This window comes from Mirounga leonina, unplaced genomic scaffold, assembly GCF_011800145.1.
Source record: "Mirounga leonina isolate KUSES-001 unplaced genomic scaffold, KU_Mleo_1.0 Mir_91, whole genome shotgun sequence".
Lineage (NCBI taxonomy): Eukaryota > Metazoa > Chordata > Mammalia > Carnivora > Phocidae > Mirounga > Mirounga leonina.
This window is the reverse complement of record NW_023270839.1, coordinates 8835383-8854701: the sequence shown is the minus strand read 5'-3', so window position 1 is coordinate 8854701 and position 19319 is coordinate 8835383. Positions and strand designations below refer to the sequence as shown.

The 19319-nt window shown below is 40.8% G+C and overlaps 1 protein-coding gene across 1 annotated transcript; it reads right to left on the bottom strand.

Annotated features, from left to right (window-relative positions):
• Positions 1-1116: 1116 nt before the first annotated feature.
• RAB2B (RAB2B, member RAS oncogene family) lies at positions 1117-19273 on the bottom strand. The gene is made up of 8 exons (XM_034994511.1): positions 19114-19273; positions 18816-18887; positions 16169-16236; positions 8369-8451; positions 7853-7945; positions 4256-4367; positions 3604-3672; positions 1117-2745 (listed from the first exon to the last, which is right to left on the bottom strand). The coding sequence occupies exons 1-8, from the start codon at positions 19157-19159 to the stop codon at positions 2638-2640; spliced, it is 651 nt and encodes a 216-aa protein (XP_034850402.1). The 5' UTR covers positions 19160-19273; the 3' UTR covers positions 1117-2637.
• Positions 19274-19319: the final 46 nt, after the last annotated feature.

Here is a 19319-nt window from a genome sequence, read left to right as displayed (position 1 = left end):
CCAGTATCAGCAATGATCAATACAGGTCACGAATTTGCCTAAGTAGTTTTCTCATGCTTCCCTTACATTGGTGAAATACCCAAGTATAGAATGTTATGAGTGTTTTGGATTTTTTTTTAAGTTTAATTTCTTTTTTAAAGATTTTATTTGACAGAGGGACACACTGAGAGAGGGAACACACGCAGGGGGAGTGGGAGGAGAAGCAGGCTTCCCACTGATCAGGGAGCCCAATGTGGGGCTCGATCCCAGGACCCTGGGATCATGACCTGAGCTGAAGGCAGACCCTTAACAACTGAGCCACTCAGGTGCCCCTAAATTTAATTTTTTTAGTAATCTCTACACCCAACATGGAGATCGAACTCACAATCTCGAGATCAAGTCCCATGCTCTTCCAACTGAGCCAGCCAGGTACCCCTCACTTTCCATAATTTTAAACCAATGACAGAATCCTTGGGGGTTGGGAGTTTCTGTACAGAAACTACAAAGTTATAGTTTTGTCCCAGGTGTGAGGGGACAGGCTAACCCCAAATTCAACAGCCTCAAATCCTTTTTGGAATGAGGAAGGATTTTTTTAAAAAGCATAATCAAAGCACTACCCCAAAAGTCCTCCAACTTCGGGGCGCCTGGGTGGCTCAGTCGTTAAGCGTCTGCCTTCGGCTCAGGTCATGATCTCAGGGTCCTGAGATCAAGCCCCGCATCGGGCTCCCTGCTCGGCAGGAGGCCTGCTTCTCCCTCTCCCACTCCCCCTGCTTGTGTTCCCTCTCTGTCTCTCTCTGTCAAATAAATAAATAAAATCTTAAAAAAAAAAAAAAAAGTCCTCCAACTTCCTGTGGTGTAGTGTTTATTACTACTACTAACAGGGGGCAAAACTTAGTATAAAATGAATGGATCTGCACTTGTGATGAGCACCAGGTGATGTATGAAGTGTTGAATCGCTATATTGTACACCTGAAACTAATACTACACTGTATGTTAACTGGAATAAAACTTAAAAAAAAAAATGAGTGTATCTCAAGGAGCCTTTTTCCAATAATACCTTTGATACAATTTCCTAGAAGGAGAGTATCTACATATGTTTGGGATAAAATCAGAAAGAACACATGAAATATGAGCAGCTTGGATACATGCATATATTTAATAATGAAACAATTCATCAACAACAAAAAAATTAGAAAAATTCATGAGACCTCAATGCTGTGGAAGAGAATAGGACATCAAGGCAAAAGATACAAAAACTGACCCAGAAGGCTGCCTGATGAGTGAAGCAAAGGCAAATTTGCTTAGCATAGTAGTATATGCCCTTGAAAAGAAAAATGCTTGGAGAGGTACCCACTTATCTGACTGCTTGGAAGCTGACAGGCTTACTGTAGCTGCATGGAATGGAGGCAAAGAGCCAGGGAAGGGAAAGAGGGGTGAGGGGTAAGAGCAATATGGAATCCAGGGTAAGCAGATGGAAGAGACTGAGAATTACAAAGAGATGACTCTAAGGCCTTTTGTTTCCTCTGCAGTCTACAATAAACCTGTTCCAAATGTTTAAGTATGTCAGTCAAGTCCAATGATCACAAAATGAGTAGCACTAGGCACTGTGAAGGAATAGTGGAGGGAGTGGTTTACAAAAGTAAAGGGATAACACGGTTCCTGCTCTCAAGGAGCTTACAGCCTATATGGGAGACAGATTCCACGCACAAATTTACAAAGTAACATAAATATAAATAAATATACATATGAATAAACAACATATGAAAGCCTAAGGGGTACTGGGTCAATAATTATTTAGAAGTCCCTAGGTCAAAGAAGGTTTTCTGAAGGAAAAATCTGGGGACTGAGTATAATGTTAGCAGAGAGTAGGGCATATGCAAAGGCATAGAAGTGGAAGTAAATATGTCATGTCCAGTAAGCAGATTAGCTTGATTAGAGTAGAAAGTCTAAATAGGTCTCGTTGAGAAGTGTGATGAAACAGTAGGGGGTTAATTTGGTGAAAGACACTGCAGTGTTAGGTCTGATCCCTAAAACAAACAGGGAAGGAGGTTTTCTTTAGGTAATGATGATAAGTAGCCATAGGGCCAGGAGCAACTCCACTGCTCTCAAAAGTTTTATGGTTACTCTGAGACAAATAAATTAGCAATAGGATGGTAGAAAATTATTCAGCATCCTTGAGCAGTTCAAGTAGAAGGAACTGCCTTCTGCAAGAACTCTTACAAAATGGCAAGTGAAAACAATCAATGAAATTCCTAGATATAGGATCCACCATCCAAAGGCCAGCCAGCTAGATCCCAGTAAAATCAAGTGCTCAAGCAGAATGTCCTAGACCCTTGTTACTAATTTTTGGTGGGGAGCCAATTGTGTATGCTTATAAAAGAATTTATTTTTGAGCTACCACGACAATCAACTTTGATCCTAACATTTTAGAAATTAAAATAGGAGGATGAGAAGAGCCCTAATCTATAGGGAATGCTCACGTCCCTGAAGGAGGACAGGTCAATAAGGGCTCAAATTCTTCCCTGGTCTTTAAGTGGAAAGGCAAAACATCACACCTTGAAAAGAGGCTTTTCTCAGCCAAAGCAAGTAAGACCTCTTTCTTTAAGCCTATTGATCTGAAGCTGTTCCAGGAAGGAAAAAAGAGTCCAGGCCAGATATTCAGCAGCAGCCGGAGTTGGACCCTATTTCACTAGAGTTCCGCTGGGACGCGCTGGGTCCTACTGATGTTGAAATACACTGCTGAGGACCAATCTTGATGCCATTTGCCTGTAAAAGAAAAGAGGCAAGAGTTCCCACCTCAGTGCTAAAGTAATTGGAATAAAAGACGGGGATAAAAAGAGAAATCAGAAATTACATTTTTTAGAAGCAGATATGGCTTTGGCAGGTAACCATGTGCCCGCCCAACTGATGCAGAACAATAATCTTCAACAATAAAGATGAGATGACCAGCTCAGATATAAGTATTATAGATGACAAGTGACTCTTATGCCCATTTTTTTTAAGTGAGGGTGGAGGCGAAGGGGCAGAGGGAGAGGGAGAGAGAGAATCTTTAAGCAGTCTCCAAGCCCAGTGCGGAGCCCAACATAGGGCTTGACCTCACAACCCCTGAGATCCTGACCTGAGCCGAAATCAACAGTCGGATGCTTAACCGACTGAGCCACCCAGGCACCTGTCTTGTGCCCATTTTTAAGGTAAGAGTCATATTTAGGTTTCATAGCTATGTGCAGAATCAGGATGAGATGAGGTTAAGAGCAGGAGGAGGCGAAAGAGTAGATGTCAGCATATAATTCTTTGTTTTGCCACAGAATCTGCTTTATAGAAATGGCCCTGTTGAGCAGTTAGGAATTACATCACCCCTAAACACTGGGATAGTGTAAAGAAAACCTCCCATACTGTATAAACATTTTAGATACCAACTAATTATCTCTTTAAGCATTCTGGGGCCCAGACTTGAGAAAAAACAGAAAATGACAGATTTCTCTCTCCCTACATAAAAAAAATCAAGTATGAATTGGCATAGTTTCAAAATTGCATGATGTTAGAAAGGAAATGCTTACATTCTAGAGGATTTCTTGTCCTCTTTAACACAAAGCAAAGTTAACTGTCAGCACCCCCCCTTCTCACCTCATTGTGGACATCAAATAAACCCTGCTGGATCTTCCTATATATTTCTTTGGCTGTGTTAATGAAGGCCTAAAGGAGACATAAATCATATTATTAGGCTCAAGTTTAAGAAATCTAACAGGAAAAGGTAATACAAATATTATTCATACTTGGATTTCTAAGGTATGAATTAGGAACCATTGAGACCAGAGTAAAAATACAGAAGCACCTGCCCCCTGCCCAAGTCTCTGTTTCAAAAAGAAAAAAGGGAGTATATGGTATTTTGATACCAAAGATGTTCCTTAGATTGGCACCTTCTCCAAATAAAACAAACATGCTCTGTTTTCAATTAATTACTGAAGATACAGTCAATAGCAGGCTTCAGAATGACTACAGTAGAACCCATGAGATCCTCCAACTAAAATATTTACAAGCAACACTGGTGTCTAATCCACACTTACCAATTAATGTTACACAAGGCAAAAGTAAAACTCCACTGTAGGAATCAAGGCAAAACAAAAAAAAGGACAATTCCCTTAAAGGGAAACATGGTCAATGTGACCACAAGACATCGTTTCCTTAGCTATGGTCTTATAGAAGAAAATTCTGAATAAAAGAATAAAGATATGGGGTCATCTCTCAAAAGTTTTCCCTACTTTTTCCCAAGTAGTACCTCTTCAACATTGCAGGCTGTTTTGGCTGACGTTTCCATAAAGATAAGTCCATGCTCCCGGGCAAAGGCCTCTCCTTCTTCTCTCTTCACATCCCTACGGGACTCTAAGTCACTGCAAGAGATTAATTGGGGAGATAACTAAAAAAAGATCCAAGTGAAAGAAGAAACTCTTATTCTAAAAGATTCCCATGGTTGTTTCAACCAGCAGATAATACACGAAGAATGTAGATCCTACACGATTTTCTCTTAATACAGGGTTACTGATTTCTGTAGCTTCTTGGAAAATGGTTCTTCAAATTCATGACAGTTGCTGCATGGTTGAGGATAATATCTTACTCTCTTATAGAGAAAAAGGTTTATAGTTAGGCAAGCCCCATAGTTACTCAAGGCTTACTGTGGCCCATGCTGGAATGAGATCCAGTAAGAGCCAAGAAAGAAGATGAAAGGGAAATTGCAGTTGTTAGAAAGCAGAAAAGTCATAGATGCTCCATCTTCCTCTTTTACTGGAATCAACCCAAGAATAGAGAATGCCAGGAGTAAGGAGAACACAGCTGCCTTAACTCTCATTAGTCTCATTATTAACATATATAATAGCAGCTTGCCACCAGGGAAATGAAAGACTTAGGACAAAAATTTATAAAGTTAGGTGGTATGAGGGGAAAAAAGATAAAGCCACAGACTGAGAAAGAGAATCAGGTGGCATGGAAAGACTTTATGACAAGACAGGATAAAAGGCTACAGACGAAGGTAAGGATGGACTGATTTTCATTTTTCTAACTGGAAATTTGCATTTCAGAGATTTCCAGTTTTCCAACCATGAAAAGAAATCAAAGAGTAAGCTCACTGAAGAACAACAAATCTATAAAATATATATTTATCATTCACCAGCTGTGTGAAGACCAGGGAAGAACTACCCATCTAAATGTCTACCTCTAGCCCAGCTGCTCCTCTAAGCTCCAGATCTCTTGTCCATTTGTCTGTTCTTCATTTCCAGTCTGATGTGTAAAAGGCACCTGACACATACATCAAAACAGAACTTCATCTTTTCCCCCAAACTACTTCTGCCCCAGGCTTCCACATCTCCATATAGGACAGAAGCTAAATCCAGGATGTCAAATTTTAACAGCTTTTCCTTCTTCACTCCAAACACCCAATTCATCCCAAAGTGAGGTACTTCCAAAATGCACCTTAACACCATCATTTTCCCTCTCTCTGGTGTCATCACCCGAGTCCATGCCACCATTCACATTTAGACTACTGAAATGAACATCCCACTTCAACCCCTGCTCCCCTCCAGGGTGATCTTTTAAAATCTAATCAAGCCACATCTCTGCTTAAAACTCTTAAAACTTCCTACTATATTTAGAATAAAATTCACATTTCTTCCTAAGGCCTGAAAGTGCTAGGAGTTCTGGCACCTGCCTACCTTCCCAACCTCATCTTGTACCATTCCCCCTTGATTCAGCCCAACCACACCGATTTCTTTCAATATCATGACCTTGCCAAGGTTCTTCCCAGTTCAAGGCTTTCAGTTTGCTCCCCCATCTGATACTTTTCTCTTTTTCAAACTGTGCTCACTGAACTCTTACCTATCCTTCAGATTCCAGCTTAACTATCACCCTTAATTAAAAACAGTACCCTGTTACCCTCTTTTATAGTACCTTTCTTTCCTTCACTGCATTTATCACAGTTTGTAATAAGACATAAATCCTTTTATATTTAATATTTATGTCTCCAATAAACTATAAGCTCTACAGGAGCAGGGGTATGACTCTTTCTCGCCTCATACACTCAGGGTCTGGCAAACAGACATTTAGAACACAGTTCAAATAAATGAGTACAGTAAGTCTGTGGCCACAGTTCTCAAACGGTGCACTCTAGGCACTACTACCAACTCACAAGAGTACCACAGGATACTTTTTTTTCTTTTTTTTTGCCCCAGGATAAATTTTCAAGGGAAACACAGCTGACACTCAACATCAGAACACCACATGAATTATAAGCTAGAGACAGTTAGCAAGGTCACTATCAGATCAAAATAGATCCTGCTCAATATTTGCATATGTTTGTGTAACCTGAATTTCTGGCAGTTGCTGTGATAAAAAGCAAGCACAAAACTGGGGCGCCTGGGTGGCTCAGTCAGTTAAGCGTCCAACTCTTGATTTTGGCTCAGGTCATGATCTCAGGGTCGTGAGATTGAGCTCCACACCCAGCGTGGAGCCTCTTTAAGATTCTCACTCTCTAGTGCTGGTGATGCTCAGCACCATGGAGGACAATGGCTGGGAATCCCCTTTGTTTTCCGGGGCGCAGGGACTGCCCAAGGAGCCCTGCCATGTGGCTGCTGCCGGAAACTTGCAACAGGGAACTGTTAGTTCTGAGTGTTCCTGGAGGGAGAAATTGTGGGGAGAGAGGCAGATGAGCACATTTTTAAAAGCTCAGCCTTGGATTCACTCTTTACTCTAGAAGGACGGAGTGAACTTCTGTAAGATATTAACAGATGACTTAACAGATGACTTTTCCACCCTAAATTTATTTTATTTTTTTTAAGATTGTTTATTTATTTGACAGAGAGAGAGAGAGCCAGAGAGCACAAGCAGGGGGAATGGCAGAGGGAGAAGAAGCAGACTCCCCGCTGAGCAAGGAGCCTGATGCGGGGCTGGATCCCAGGACCCTGGGATCATGACCTGAGCCGAAGGCAGACACTTAATTAACCAACTGAGCCACCCAGGCGCCCTCGACCCTAAATTTTTTTTTAATGCTTCTTGTAACGATTGGTACGAGATTTAGTGTTTACCTATTTTATTTCATTCTTTAGTTGTAGGTAGGAGTAGAGTGAGCTGCCCTCTCAGGCAGAACCGGCATTGCGGGCAGAGTAGTAGACCTGTTAATTATAAAGTTTATCTGTTTTTTTTTTTATATATTACCTCAGTAAATTTAAGAGTTTTTTAAAATGTAAATCTAAAGCAATTAAAAGTTTCTCTTTGAGGGGCGCCTGGGTGGCTTGGTCGTTAAGCATCTGCCTTCAGCTCAGGTCATGATCCCAGGGTCCTGGGATCAAGCCCCACATCAGGCTCCCTGTTCAGCGGGAAGCCTGCTTCTCTCTCCCACTCCCCCTGCTTGTGTTCCCTCTCTCTCACTGTGTCTCTGTCAAATAAATAAAATCTTAAAAAAAAAAAAAAGAACGTTTCTCTTTGGGGAGCATGGTGGCTCAGTCTGTTAAGAGTCTGACTTTGGCTCTGGTCATGATCTCAGGGTCCTGGGATCGAGCCCCACATGGGCTCCCTGCTCAGTGAGGAGTCTGCTTGTCCTTCTCCCTCTGCCTGCCACTACCCTTGCTTGTGCTCTCTCTGTTTCTCTCTCTCCTCCTGCAACCCCCAAGCGTGCATTTTCTCTCTCAAAGTAAATAAAATCTTTAAAAAAATGGTTAAAATGGTAAATTCTACCTTATGCATATTTCACATTTATTTATTTATTTATTTATTTATTTATTTACTAAGAGCACCGTAAACTAAAAAAGTTTAGGGACCAAGTGATTCAAAGTCCATAGGGCACTTACATGACTTCCGGTCCTTATTATTTCTACAAATAAAATTTTACCTCTTATTCCCAATCAGCATGATAACCATGTTGGAGCTGGAGTGTTGCCGGGCATCCTCTAACCAGGAAGTCAGGTGGTTGAAGGTTTCACGCCTACAGCAGAAAAGTTTAAAAGTGGGTCAGAGGTCTATTTCAAAATGCCAAAGTAATTCCAAACACATGGGAAAAGGGGGAAAACTACATGTCTAAAAGAAAGTATTAGAGAAGCCTTTCTTCTTTAGCTTCTCACCAGAACCAGAACACAGAAAAGAAAAAGATTTTGAGGGTGCCTGGGTGGCTCAGTTGGTTAAGCTACTGCCTTCGGCTCAGGTCATGATCCCGGAGTCCTGGGATCGAGTCCCACATCGGGCTCCCAGCTCAGTGGGGAACCTGCTTCTCCCTCTGACCCTCTCCCCTCTCATGCTATTTCTCTCTCTCTCTCTCTCTCAAATAAATAAATAAATAAAATCTTAAAAGAAAAAAAGATTTTGAGAACATGGGGAAAAGGCTCCCTCCGGCCCAGCTGATCTGACTCACCTTGTGATGTCGTACACCAGCAGTGCTCCAGCAGCTCCCCTGTAGTAGGAACGGGTGATAGAGCGGAAGGATTCTTGCCCAGCCTTGCCCACCAACATGGCAACAAAGAAATCCCAACAAAACCAGATTATTTCCAGAGCAGGGACTTGATCACATTCCACTCTAACACAAAGGACTTAACTTTAAAAAAGAACTTCTATTAAGAAAAGAGAATTAGAGGGGCGCCTGGGTGGCTCAGTCGTTAAGCATCTGCCTTTGGCTCAGGTCATGGTCCCGGGGTCCTGGGATCGAGCCCCGCATCGGGCTCCCTGCTCAGCGGGAAGCCTGCTTCTCCCTCTCCTACTACCCCTGCTTGTGTTCCCTCTCTCACTGTCTGTCTCTCTGTCAAATAAATAAATCTTAAAAAAAAAAAGAAAAGAAAAGAGAATTAGAGGAAGGAAACAGACTGCCCAAGGAGATGTCCAGGTGGGAAATTAACATTTTTCAACGGAAGCACAGTTGACATTGAGGGTGGGACAATTGTTCCTGTGAGACTGTCCATCAAACTGCTGAGTGTTTAGCATCCCTGGCTCCCAGTCACTAAATGCCAGTAGCACCCCACTGTCAGTGTGACAATCGAAGACATTCTCATATATTTTCCAGTATCTCCTAGGAGAGGACAACTGGAAATAGGACTAGAAACTCAAGAACATTTCAATCCCCACATGATGCTGAACACATCACATTAACCTATCTATTTATATTCTTTTATCTGTAAAAAGGAAACTTATCTTAGAATGCTAATTCCTTGTCTATTGGAAGTTTCATTCCAATGGGTCAATGTAGAAAAGTAGTCAGATACAAAGCACTTAAATTGGGCATATGCTAATTGACATTTAGTGTTCCACTACTAAAGGTGGGACTACCAAGGGATCTTGTCATAGCAAATAAGAATAAGGAACAGGGAAAGAAGCCCAGGGCCCGGGACAGAGTTTTCCTTTAAAAACCCAATATTCATGGGGCGCCTGGGTGGCTCAGTTGTTAAGCGTCTGCCTTTGGCTCAGGTCACGATCCCAGGGTCTTGGGATCGAGCCCCGCATCGGGCTCCCTGCTTGGCGGGAAGCCTGCTTCTCCCTCTCCCACTCCCCCTGCTTGTGTTCCTGCTCTCGTTATCTCTTTTTGTCAAATAAATAAAATCTTTAAAAAACAAAACAAAACAATATTCACACTCTAATCTCATTTCCAAATGGGACCACGATATTTGTAACTGAGCAATTTATTAATGCCCCCATATATTGGGTACTTTTGCTTTCTTGATGGAATAGTTGTGGGTTATTTTTCCTCCTTACAGGCAGCAAAAGCATCTTTTAAATAATAATAGCATATTATTATTAATAATATCCTAGGCACTGAATCTGTCCTATTAGAAAAGTTTTCACATTCTTGTACTGGCTTAGTAGTGGAGCATCTGACTATTGATCTCGGGGTCGTGAGTACGTGCTCCACATTGGGTGTAGAGATTGTTCAAATAATAAATCTCAAAAAAAAAAAAAAGAAAAAGAAAAAAGTTTTCACATTCTTTTTTTTTTTTTAAAGATTTTATTTGACACACACGCACACAGAGCACAAACGGGGAGCGGCAGAGAGGGAGGGAAAAGCTGACTCCCCGTTGAGCAGGGAGCCCAATGCGGGACTCGATCTCAGGACCCTGAGATCATGGCCTGATCTGAAGGCAGGCACTTAACCAATTGAGCCACCCAGGCACCCCAAGTTTTCACCTTCTTGAAATCATTTATTCTCATATCCCTACATAAAGGTTAGGAAGGAAAACTACTATTCATATTTTAAAGATGGGGAAAAAATGGCCTTCTCATAGTATAAAAACAGTAACAGTGAATACTAACACAAATGGGGAAATTGAAGCTCAAAGGGGTAACTGGCCAAAAGTTATAAAATCTATAAATGCTGAATCCATAATTAAACTTAGGATCTTAGTGCATCCTAGCACAAAGATTTATTCTATTAGCCATTACATCATATAATCTAAACCTGGGTTTGAAGGTGAGAAGAGAGTTCCAGTACATTAATTCTAAGGTTATTTTTCCAACAACATGAGATCTCTTTCTACAAGAATCATACAAATGTTTTAGTGAGTTGTGTACCTCTTAGAACACCAAAATCAAAAATAATTCTAAAGAACTTTGTTGGTAATATTAACAATACTTTAAGACTTAAAACATATTTTTCCCCTTTAAGAGCTCACTTAACGTTTTATTTAGACCCTAATAGTTTTAGGTCTTAAATTATTTGATTACCATTTTGCTTTTACCTTACTTTTTCTCCTCTTCTGCTATATTGAAAGGCCCCTCCCTCCCTGTGGCCTTCTAGGAACTAAAGGGAAATCTTGAGGGAGGCCTATGTGATGGTTGAGACACATGGCAGCATTTAACTTTAGCAGCTAAAAATACTTCCAGAGGCTCATCAGAAAATGCCTCTTAAAACCAAATCCCTTGAGTGCCTGGGTGGTGGCTCAGTCGATTCAGTGTCCAACTCTTGATTTCAGCTCACATTATGATCTCACGGTCATGGGATCAAGCCCATGTTGGGCTCCCCGCTGAGCGGGGAGTCTACTTTTCTCCTTCTCCCTCTGCCCCCTCCCCCTGCTTGCACGCATGTGCTTGTGTTCTCTAACATAAATAAATAAATATTTAAAAAAAAATCCCTGGAGTGCCTGGGTGGCTCAGTCGGGCAAACATCTGCCTTAGGCTCAGGTCATGATCCCAAAGTCCTGGGATTGAACCCCATGTTAGGCTCCCTGCCTCGCAGGGAGTCGGCTTCTCCCTCTCCCTCTGCCGCACCCCTACTCATTTTCTCTCTCTCAAAATAAATTTTTTTAAGTTAAAAATTAAAAAACAAAAATCAAATCCCTTTACTTCTTCATCTGAGTCCAGTTCATGAACTTTTGTTGAACCAATAACCTAGAAAGAGATAAGTGGTTCAATTTGGGCTGGTCTGTGTTGGTTTGAGGTATCTTTGTCCAACCCCATTAAACAAATCTGAAGCAGCAAAGAATTAAGATGGAGGTATGATATAAGGCATGATAAAGAGAATTAACACCTTTTGAATTTTCTACAAGTGGAAGAATCATATTATGGTTTCAAGATATATACAATTAACCCTTGCATAACACGGGTTTGAATATTTCAGATCCTCTTACACACAGATTTTTTTATAGCACAGCACTGTAAATGCATTTTCTCTCCCTTATGATTTTATTTTTTATTTTTTTTAAAGATCTAGCCATCACTTTTTTTTGTTGTTTTTTAAAGACTTTATTTATTTCATAAAGAAAGACACAGCGAGAGAGGGAACACAAGCAGGGGGAGTGAGAGAGGGAGAAGCAGGCTTCCCACAGAGCAGGGAGCCCGATGCAGGGCTTGATCCCAGGACCCTGAGATCATGAGCTGAACCAAAGGTAGACGCTTAACGACTGAGCCACCCAGGCACCCCTTATTTTTATTTTTTTATTTTTTTTTAAGCCCCAATGCGGGGTTTGAACTCACAACCCTGAGATCAAGACCTGAGCTAAGATCAAGAGTCAGATGCTTAACCAACTGAGCCATTCAGGCACCCCTCTCCCTTATGGTTTTTTGTGGGTTTTTGGGTTTTTTTTTTGAAGATTTTCATTCATTTATTTGAGAGAGAGAGAGAGTGCACACACAAGCAGGGGGAGTGGCAGGGAGAGGGAGAAGCAGGCTCCCTGCCAAGCAGAGAGCCCGATGAGGGGCTCAATCCCAGGACCCTGGGATCATGACCTGAGCCAAAGGCAGACACTTAACCCACTGAGCCACCCAGGCACTGCTCCCTTATGGTTTCCTTAATAACAGTTTCTTTTCTCTAGCTTACTTTATCATAAGGATATAGTATATAATACATATAACATACAAAATATATGTTAATCGATTTTTTATGTTATGGGTAAGCCTTCTGGTCAACAGTAGGTTATTAGCAGTTAAGTTTTTGGGGATGCCTTGCTAGGTTAGTCAGAAGAGCATGCAACCCTTGATCTCAGGGTCATGAGTTCAAGCCCAAGCCCCACGTTGCATGTAGAGATTACTTAAAATAAATGAATAAAATTTTTTTTAAAAGTAGTTAAGTTTTTGGGGAGTCAAACGTCATATGCAGATTTTTGACTGTACAGGGGTCGATGTCCCTAACCCCAACATTGTTTTAAGAGTCAACTATCGTTTAAAGTATCAATTCCTACAAAGTCAGAAAGGCTCATTTCCTAAGAATCAAAATGCATTCTGAAATAAAATACAAATGAATTTGGGATTGACCAGTATTTTATATTAACTACAGTATAACACCTCTTTGTTTAGCATGGGTTATTTGGGCAATTGTATGTATAGAATGAAAAGAGACAAACAATAATATGGCTCTCTAGGGGCATGTGGCTGGCTTAGTTGGTGGAACATATGACTCTTGACCTCAGGGTCATGAGTTCAAGCCCCACATTGGGCACGGAGCCTACTAAAAAGAAAAAAAAAAAGTAATACAGCTCTCTAAATCCTTATCAATAACCAGAACAGTGACAACAAAAAACTTTGGGTAAGCTGATCTCTTTAAAAATTCCCTCATTGGGCACCTGGGTGGCTCAGATGGTTAAGCGACTGCCTTTGGCTCAGGTCATGATCCTGGAGTCCCGGGATCGAGTCCCGCATCGGGCTCCCTGCTCGGCAGGGAGCCTGCTTCTCCCTCTGACCCTCCCCCCTCTCATGCTCTCTGTCTCTCATTCTCTCTCTCGCAAATAAATAAAAATCTTAAAAAAAAAAAAAATTTTTTTTTTAAATAAATAAAATAAATAAATAAATAAATAAAAATTCCCTCGTGGTAATCCCTAAATATTTTCACGTAAGATGACTTTGGGAATATGTGAGAGAATGGGGTCAACAAAATGGGAAACCAAGGTGGATAAGCAATGAGTAGATCAGGGCTGACAAGGAAAAAAAGATCAGGCTTACCCAGAAGAGTGCAGACAAGAAACACACTACATCATAGGCAGGAATCTCTTAAAAATTTCAAGTAGAAAACCTAGTATTTTTTTTTTTTTAAGATTTTATTTATTTGAGAGACAGGGTGAGAGAGAAAGAGAGAGCATGAGAGGGGGAAGGGTGCAAGGGAGAAGCAGACTTGCATCTGAGCAGGGAGCCCGATGCGGGACTCGATCCTGGGACTCCAGGATCATGACCTGAGCTGAAGGCAGTCGCTTAACCAACTGAGCCACCCAGGTGCCCCGAAAACCTAGTATTCTGAAACCTGATCTCTTTTATGGTGCAACAAATATTAGTCTAATCTCAAAACAATTATTAAAAAGAGAATAGAAAACAAGTAGGCCAGTTGTATCACAAGTGACTACCAGGCCATATGGTCCTTGAGGATCCTGTCAACAGAGCAGTGGCTCTCAACTTTCTTATTTTATGATCCACTGTGTCTCATGTTACCATGTAAGGAGAAAAAAAAAAAAAAAAACACAAAAGCCAGCAAACCAACACTCAGACACTCTCATAACTGTGACCATAGCACTAACTGGAAGCTATTGGGTCTCCTGGCATGAAAACATCCATTTTCAGAAATGGTAGAGGTTTAAATTAAAAAGGCAGAACTAGCTACTACCAGTCTTGACATATATAGGTTTCACTCTGTCACCTGCTCAGAATTTGTCCTATGGCCTCTTTAGGGGGGCAAATATATCTTTGCGGAAAATATAAAAATTAGGAGATAGTAAAAGGAGAGTTGCAAGATACATACTTGGGTTAATAGTGACAAAGAACCCCTGGGCCCAAACAATGAAAGGAGAAGGAAATGAGTGATGATGAGTGACAGCTGTTTAAGAAATATATGAACTTAACCTTGGCAACAAACATAGAGTGTATCTCTTGGGTTAAGCTGGGAGGAAAAGGCTAGAGACAAAACTAGTCAAAAGAACAAGTTTGAAAGATTCAGAGGTATGTGGCTAGTGCTTCCACTATTAAAGATATAAAGTCTGTTCAGAGGGCAAAAGGTGGGCGCCTGGGTGGCTCAGTTGGTTAAGCGACTGCCTTCGGCTCAGGTCATGATCCTGGAGTCCCTGGATCGAGTCACGCATCGGGCTCCCTGCTCGGCAGTGAGTCTGCTTCTCCCTCTGACCCTCCCCCCTCTCATGTGCTCTCTCTCTCATTCTCTCTCTCAAATAAATAAATAAAATCTTTAAAAAAAAAAAAGGGCAAAAGGTTATTAAAATACTTGCAAATATGACCCAATAATGTACAAAAGAATATGATCCTAGTTAAAAGCACTTCATAAATCAGTGCAACCAAAGGTGGTAACAACCTTGGAAGCCACCAGAAAAAGATTCTGCAAAAAGGGCTTAGAGCAGCAAGTTAACCAGTTGACTTGGGAACAAGAGGGGAGTTAGGGAGGCTGGCCACCATGTAGGAGAAATTCCTCGTATAACTTCGACCCCTCCAAACCTTAACTACCAATAACCTACCATTGACCAGAAGCCTTACCCATAACATATGTCGATCAACATGTTTTGTATGTTATTTCTATTAAATACTATATTTTTACAGTAAAATAAGCTAATGAATAAAAATGTTAAGAAAATACATTTACAGTACCATAGTACATTTATTGAAAAAATTTGCATATGAACGGACCTGCGCAATTCAAACACATATTGTTCAAGGATCAATTGTACTTTTAAGACAGACACCTGCATGCATAGGGAGATGGAGGATGGGAGGAGGGGAAAGGAAGGAAAAAAAGGAAAAATCACTGTACTGCTTATAGCTATAAGGGCTTCAGCTCTTGAGTTTTGAAAAAAAAATCAGAATGAAATAATAACAAAAACAGATTTTAGCTGAATATTAAGAACTTTGTGCTTGCTTCCTTTAACTTTAAATAAAGATAGAGATATTATTTTCCTTAGAGAAAAGAAAGATACAAATCAAATGAGATAATACACATAAAATCAGTTTATGGGGATAAAACAAAATTATACTAAGTCAAGCTAAATTTTAGCAGTACTACATTTGTCAAATTTTAAAATACGCATAACCTCTGACCCAGAATTTCCACTTCTGGGCAGGCATTCCACAGAAATTCTCAAACTATTTGCATAAAGATGTAGTAATCAAGGACATTCAGTGAAAATTTGCAAAGGTGAAAACTGGAAACCTGAATTTCCGTCATTGGGAGTACAGTTAAACAAACGATGGTACAGACTTTTTATGAGTCTATATAGTTGTTAAAAGGAATGAGGTAGAGATATATGTATCAACACAGAAGTATCCAAAACATAGAAATTATTAAATAAAAAAACTAATTAACATAGCTAGGTCTACTCGGCCATGATTCTATGCATGTAAAACTAACAAGAACAAAACCACTACCATATATTTGTACATGAGTATGTATCTGAACACAAAGAAATCTGAAAGTATAAGCGCTGAAACATTCACACTGATTAGGCAGAAACCAGGAATGGAAGGAAGAGATTGGTGTGTGTGAAAGGGGACATTCACATTTTACTCTATACATTTATATCGTTTGCTTTTATTTTTACTAGGACAAATTCATACATTACTTGGGTAATTTAAAATAAAAATACAAAGACACGGCATTCAGAATTTTAACTGTAACAGATGAAAGTGAAAACTCTTCCTCTACTCTCATCTTCACCATCAGCCCCACCCTCATGGCCCCTTGCCCCCGCATCAGCCTTTACTGTTCTGTTTGGATCTTGGTCAGGGACTAAGTTATCCTGTTCTCTCTCACCGTATCCCAGATTTGCAGTTTGATTTGTTTTCCATCAATGTTGACCATACGGGCCCCAAACTCCACACCTGTCAGTGAAGAGCAAAAGAAAGGATGTGATTCTCATGAACATCACCCATGTTGAGAGGTCTGTTTTTCCCCAATGTGCCAACTGACTCCTTCTCTGTCTGCACTCAGTACCACTAAGCCCATTACTGCTATTTGCTACAATTAATTTTGTGTTTCTTAAACTTTCATTTTCCTTCTAGAATTAAAAAATTGTAATCTAGGTGATAATGACCCCAGGAATGTAACCAAAAAGCAGATATGGAGATGAAAGTAAGTAAGAAGTAGAAAAGGTGAATGAATTTTTAGTAATGTTAACACTTAAATTTCATTAGGTAATTAATGTTTAATTTGTAACTTTTTAAAAAAAAAATCTAAAAATTTTGAAATATTTCCTAACATTTCCTCAAAGTCACTCTCTAATCCAGTATTTTTTTGCAACTCCATAATTTTTGGTTTGAGAAAAGAGCCTAAGAAATAGGTTCCCAAGAATGATACATTTCAGATCTCTAACTAATTCCCACAGTTCATCAGAAAATAGCCTTCCTCGGGCGCCTGGGTGGCTCAGTCGGTTAAGCGACTGCCTTCGGCTCAGGTCATGATCCTGGAGTCCCGGGATCGAGTCCCGCATCGGGCTCCCTGCTCAGCGGGGAGTCTGCTTCTCCCTCTGACCCTCCTCCCTCTCATGCTCTCTGTCTCTCATTCTCTCTCGCAAATAAATAAATAAAGTCTTTAAAAAAAAAAAAATAGCCTTCCTCATAGGAGTATGGAAACTGACAGTCTGAATAAAGGTTTTGGTTTACCTGGCATTCATCCTCTTTCAAGTAATGTTAGGACAAAACTTAAAATTGAAAGTCGCTCAAACTGAAAATACTTGATCATAAGTCAATTTGTCCTATGCTCTATTTTTATATAGTATTTTACTAGAGGAATTCTGATTTCCAAGTAAGAAAGAGCACTAATTTAGCTTCTGCTAAAGGGCTGATAGGTGGCCCCCCACACAATATTATCAGGACTCTCTCTCTCAACTCTAAGATGCTGCAGTTAATACGATGTAAAAAATTCTTTTACTACTCTAGACTGCTTCATCAAGAACAGTGATAGCTACTGAAAAAAAGTCACTAGATTTTTCCCCCCTTTCTGGACAATAGAAATGGAATTTCAGTAGCGAATTAAAAAATAAAATTTGTCTTTTATGCAACTTCCCCCAGTTATGCACTCAGAGATCCTTATATTTGGCACATATTTTCTATCCAACTGTCTTATCTTGGTATATAAGTCTGAATTCAAAAAGAAACAGAGCCTATATGGGACTCTGGCAAAAACTTGATCAATTCATTCCTCCACTTTAAAATTTGTCATTTGCTCATTACCTTCAGCTGTTTTAGAATTTGGTCCCTAATTTATTCTCTAGCTTTATTTTCTTGCCACTCTTCACTTGAAATTTCATGCTCCAGCCATATTAAATTACTTTGTTTTCCAAAGGTAGTCTGATCTGACATTCCTGAGCATTTACAAATATTATTCCCTCTTGCCCTGACCACTTTTCCATCTCTACAACCCCTGTGCCTGGCTAACTCCTGTTCATCCAATTTTCAGCCTTTCCAGATAGAGGTTGCAGCCTCTCCTCCCCTTTTACCATAGGAATTTACTTAGTATCTGATCCAGCCCCACCTCCTACATTGGAAGACTATAAATTACTTAAGGACAGGCACAGTGTCTGCCTGGTTAGGCACTATGTATCATTAGCACCTATTACACTGTGCTCACTTCATATTAACCTACAAAGATATTTTCCTGTAGATGTTATCCTCTAAATCTTTTTCTAACCCCATTAGTTATTTGGCTCTGAATAAGGTGTTTGGGAGCAGAAGTAGCTTCAGATTTTACTAAGGTGGGATCTGAAAGTAGCGATACGGTAAGGATGGGAGTTAGGGATTTTACCCAGAAACTGCACCTGCATGGCAAGAAGGCTAGTTTCATATACATTATTCATTTAGAGTGGTGTTATGGAGATTATGGGGAAGGGGTTGTTAAAGTCCCAGAAGGCCCCCGCCTTAACACAAATGTGCAGCAAATGTTTATGCCTTCCATGATCACAAGTGTGATTTTGTTATTCTACTACACTCTTTTCTTTAAAGGTCATCTGTTTCATCTACCTTCTAAGTCTGTGAGGGCTCTTCAAATTTACTTCTTCCTCTCCAACACACACAAAAATCTGCATGTTAGTGATCACTTTGAAAAACATACGTGACGTTTGCACTAACTTAAAGCAAAACAAGGTGAGTTTTTTAATAAAGCAGTTAAGCTTTCGTGGAATTTTCCATAAACACAAATTATATTTAGGAAAAAAACAAAACAAAACACGGCAATGAACCCATATCTCACGCCCATCTCTGAAGTTGCCTTTCAATGATTTACTCCCCTTTACACCACTCCCCATTTATCAGCATTTGGTTAGTCACTCTTCATTTACCATAACTTTGGACTAGCTTAAAAATAGAAAAAGGTAACTTTTTACTTCGAATACCGAAGCCTGCTAACTTTCCATTTCAGCTAGTCAGGTTTCGTTACCTCTTCTGGGACAGGCAGATGGACTTACCTATTGTGAGGTCGTGGACAGGCTGGAACCGCTTGTCCGTAAACTGTAGGAGGAGACATGACTTCCCCACACCTAAAAGAGGAAGACGCACATTCTAGGAGTCACGCGGCCCAAGAACAATCTCGAGTCCGGGCGTCCAGGGCTGGGGAAGGGGAGCCCCGAGCCCCGCCCCCGGCCGCCCCGCCCCCGCCCGCTCTTCACTTAATCGCCCAGCCCACTAAATGAGCCCCGCCCCACGCCCCGATTTGTGAACTTCGGATCCCCACCCCAGCCGTGAGGGCAGTCGCCCGCAAGTTACCTGTGTCCCCGATGATGATGTACTTGAAGAGATAAGCATAAGTCATGGTCCCGTTTCCTCTGGATTCCGGGTCCGCCCGACTTCCACAGCCACTTACCTCCGGCCTCTCTAGCCGCACAATCTACCAATCTCTGGCCCCTCTAGCCCAGATCACGTCTCTATTGCTCTCCCCTGAAATCCTCTCTCGATCGGAGCGACTGTAATAC